Source organism: Nannobrachium achirus, assembly GCF_963921795.1.
Source record: "Nannobrachium achirus genome assembly, chromosome: 2".
Lineage (NCBI taxonomy): Eukaryota > Metazoa > Chordata > Actinopteri > Myctophiformes > Myctophidae > Nannobrachium > Nannobrachium achirus.
Window position 1 is genome coordinate 78,582,251 of NC_137811.1, and position 3,392 is coordinate 78,585,642.

Consider the following 3,392-nt stretch of genomic DNA (forward strand, 5'->3'; position numbering starts at 1 on the left):
ATATATTAATGATAATGTATATATACTGTATATACATATATTAATGATAATGTATATATACTGTATATACATATATTAATGATAATGTATATACTGTATATACATATATTAATGATAATGTATATATACTGTATATACATATATTAATGATAATGTATATACTGTATATACATATATTAATGATAATGTATATATACTGTATTATGTCCTATAGGGGTGAATCCAGATATTAATTACCCCAGGCTGTATCGTATCGGTGTAGAGTTATGGATCTACATGGGTCTGGCCTGGTTGTCTCTGTTCTTCAGGTGAGTTTATGGTTGTCTCTGTTCTTCAGGTGAGTTTATGGTTGTCTCTGTTCTTCAGGTGAGTTTATGGTTGTCTTTGTTCTTCAGGTGAGTTTATGGTTGTCTCTGTTCTTCAGGTGAGTTTATGGTTGTCTCTGTTCTTCAGGTGAGTTTATGGTCGTCATCATGTATTCATATTGTTCTATAATAATAATAATAATAATAATAATAATATGGTCATCATCATGTATTCATATTGTTCTATAATAATAATAATAATAATAAGTGTAATAATAATAATTTGATTGACAGCTGGAACGTCCACATGGTGGTCTAATATTAATAATATTAATAATTTGATTGACAGCTGGAACGTCCACATGGTGGTCTAATATTGATAATAATAATGATTGACAGCTGGAACGTCCACATGGTGGTCTCGGCCCATAAGAAGGTGATGAGGAAGCGTCGTCATCGCCATAAGCAGCGTTTCCCGCCACTGCAGCCGGAGCCCCGCCCCCTGCTCCATGAAGCCCCGCCCCCCTCGGCCCGGCCAACCGCCATCGACATCTTCAACTTCCTGTCGGAGGAGCAGGAGGACCTAAGCTCCGCCCTCAGGGAGATCGCAGAGCAAGAGAAGAAGAAGAAGAATCTGACCTCCGACCCCGAGGAGGTGGGACGCTCCAAGAGCTGCAGCGACATCCTGGCCTTAGACCACTCCCCCCGCAGGTTAGACCACTCCCCCTGGTCAGTTAGACCACTCCCCCCGCAGGTTAGACCACTCCCCCTGGTCAGTTAGACCACTCCCCCCGCAGGTTAGACCACTCCCATTGGTCAGTTAGACCACTCCTATTGGTCAGTTAGACCACTCCTCCTGGTCAGTTAGACCACTCCCCCCAAAGGTTAGACCACTCTCATTGGTCAGTTAGACCACTCCCATTGGTCAGTTAGACCACTCCCATTGGTCAGTTAGACCACTCCCCCCGCAGGTTAGACCACTCCCATTGGTCAGTTAGACCACTCCCCTGACTAACAGGAATAGTGGGCACTAAGGAAGAGTTAACATTTTGTCTAAAAATCAATTGTAGAATTGTAGATTTAGTCAGTGTAAAGTAACTAAGTACATTTACCTAAGTACTGTACTTAAGTACAATTTTGAGGTATTTCCAATAATTTTTCTTCTACTCCACTACATCTGGGATTTGAACACTTTAGTTACTTGTTACTTTGCAGATATAAATGATTATAAAACATACAGTGTTTCTGTTTTCAAACATCTTGTGTTTTCTGCAGCAGGAGACGAAGGCTGAGCATCAGCCAGGTCTTCATCAGCCCAGCACTGGAGGATGATGATGATGATGAAGGTCTGGTCATGGAGGTTCCAGCCAACAGCGGTGGAGCTCCTGGATCACATGACCAACCTGCTGGATCACATGACCAACCTGCTGGGTCACATGACCAACCTCCTGGGTCACATGACCAACCTGCTGGATCACATGACCAACCTGCTGGATCACATGACCAACCTGCTGGATCACATGACCAACCTGCTGGATCACATGACCATGGTGGAGCTCCTGGATCACATGACCAACCTGTTGGATCACATGACCAACCTGTTGGATCACATGACCTACCTGCTGGATCACATGACCAACCAGCTGGATCACATGACCAACCTGCTGGATCACATGACCAACCAGCTGGATCACATGACCAACCTGCTGGATCACATGACCAACCTGCTGGATCACATGACCAACCTGCTGGATCACATGACCTACCTGCTGGATCACATGACCAACCTGCTGGATCACATGACCAACCTGCTGGATCACATGACCATGGTGGAGCTCCTGGATCACATGACCAACCTGTTGGATCACATGACCAACCTGCTGGATCACATGACCAACCTGCTGGATCACATGACCAACCTCCTGGGTCACATGACCAACCTGCTGGATCACATGACCAACCAGCTGGATCACATGACCAGGAGCAAGGTGGACCTCCTGGAGGTCAAACACTGAGGTTTAATGTCCAAAATGTCCAGTCTACTGAACATGGACCATCGAGGGTTAATGAACATGAACATGGACCATCAAGAGTTAATGACCATGAACATGGACCATCAAGGGTTAATGACCATGAACATGGACCATCAAGGGTTAATGACCAGGAACATGGATCATCAAGGGTTAATGACCAGGAACATGGACCATCAAGGGTTAATGACCATGAACATGGACCATCAAGGGTTAATGACCAGGAACATGGACCATCAAGGGTTAATGAACATGAACATGGACCATCAAGGGTTAATGACCATGAACATGGACCATCGAGGGTTAATGAACATGAACATGGATCATCAAGGGTTAATGACCAGGAACATGGACCATCAAGGGTTAATGACCATGAATATGGACCATCAAGGGTTAATGACCATGAACATGGACCATCAAGGGTTAATGACCATGAACATGGACCATCAAGGGTTAATGACCATGAACATGGACCATCAAGGGTTAATGACCATGAACATGGACCATCAAGAGTTAATGACCAGGACGGGGCCGGGGCCTCAAGGTTTACCATCTCCAAGGTGAAAGAAGAGGAGAATCCATGAAAGAACAAGGATGAGAAACTGTTTAAGAAAAAAACTGTCTAATTTATTGACATCAACATACTGTATACGGTATGGGAGCGCTGTGATCGTATCAACATACTGTATACGGTATGGGAGCGCTGTGATCGTATCCAACTCTTTAGAGGAGGATAAATTATACAACCTTGCAGTTTACATTCATTTACTTGCAGAGACATTGGGACAGACACGTCGGGTCTTTATTAAAGCAATAAGCCACGCGAGGCCTTGTGGTTACCAGGGTAGTATACACCGGCTGAGAGGCGTTGGGAAACACGAGGCGACAGCCGAGTGTTTCCCACATCCAGGAACGTGTGTTTATAAAGTCACATCATTCTTTTTGCCAACAAATAGGGAAACAACACTTATGTGTTAGATCAGTCTCATGTTAAGAACCATATTCGATCCATACACATGTTTCATTTCACCCAGATTTAGCTGCTATGTGGGTGAAC

At 44.2% G+C, this 3,392-nt stretch overlaps 1 protein-coding gene across 1 annotated transcript in view; it reads left to right on the forward strand.

Annotated features, from left to right (window-relative positions):
* Window positions 1-1,637, forward strand: part of LOC308300723 (potassium channel subfamily K member 5-like) — a gene marked incomplete at both ends in the record, with an annotated part of 21,109 nt that extends 19,472 nt beyond the window's left edge. The window contains 3 exons of the mRNA XM_080744615.1: window positions 215-308; window positions 705-1,059; window positions 1,581-1,637. Coding sequence (XP_080600741.1) covers window positions 215-308; window positions 705-1,059; window positions 1,581-1,637 — 506 coding nt within the window. The remainder of the gene's footprint in view (window positions 1-214; window positions 309-704; window positions 1,060-1,580) is intronic.
* Between the last annotated feature and the right edge of the window lie 1,755 nt (window positions 1,638-3,392).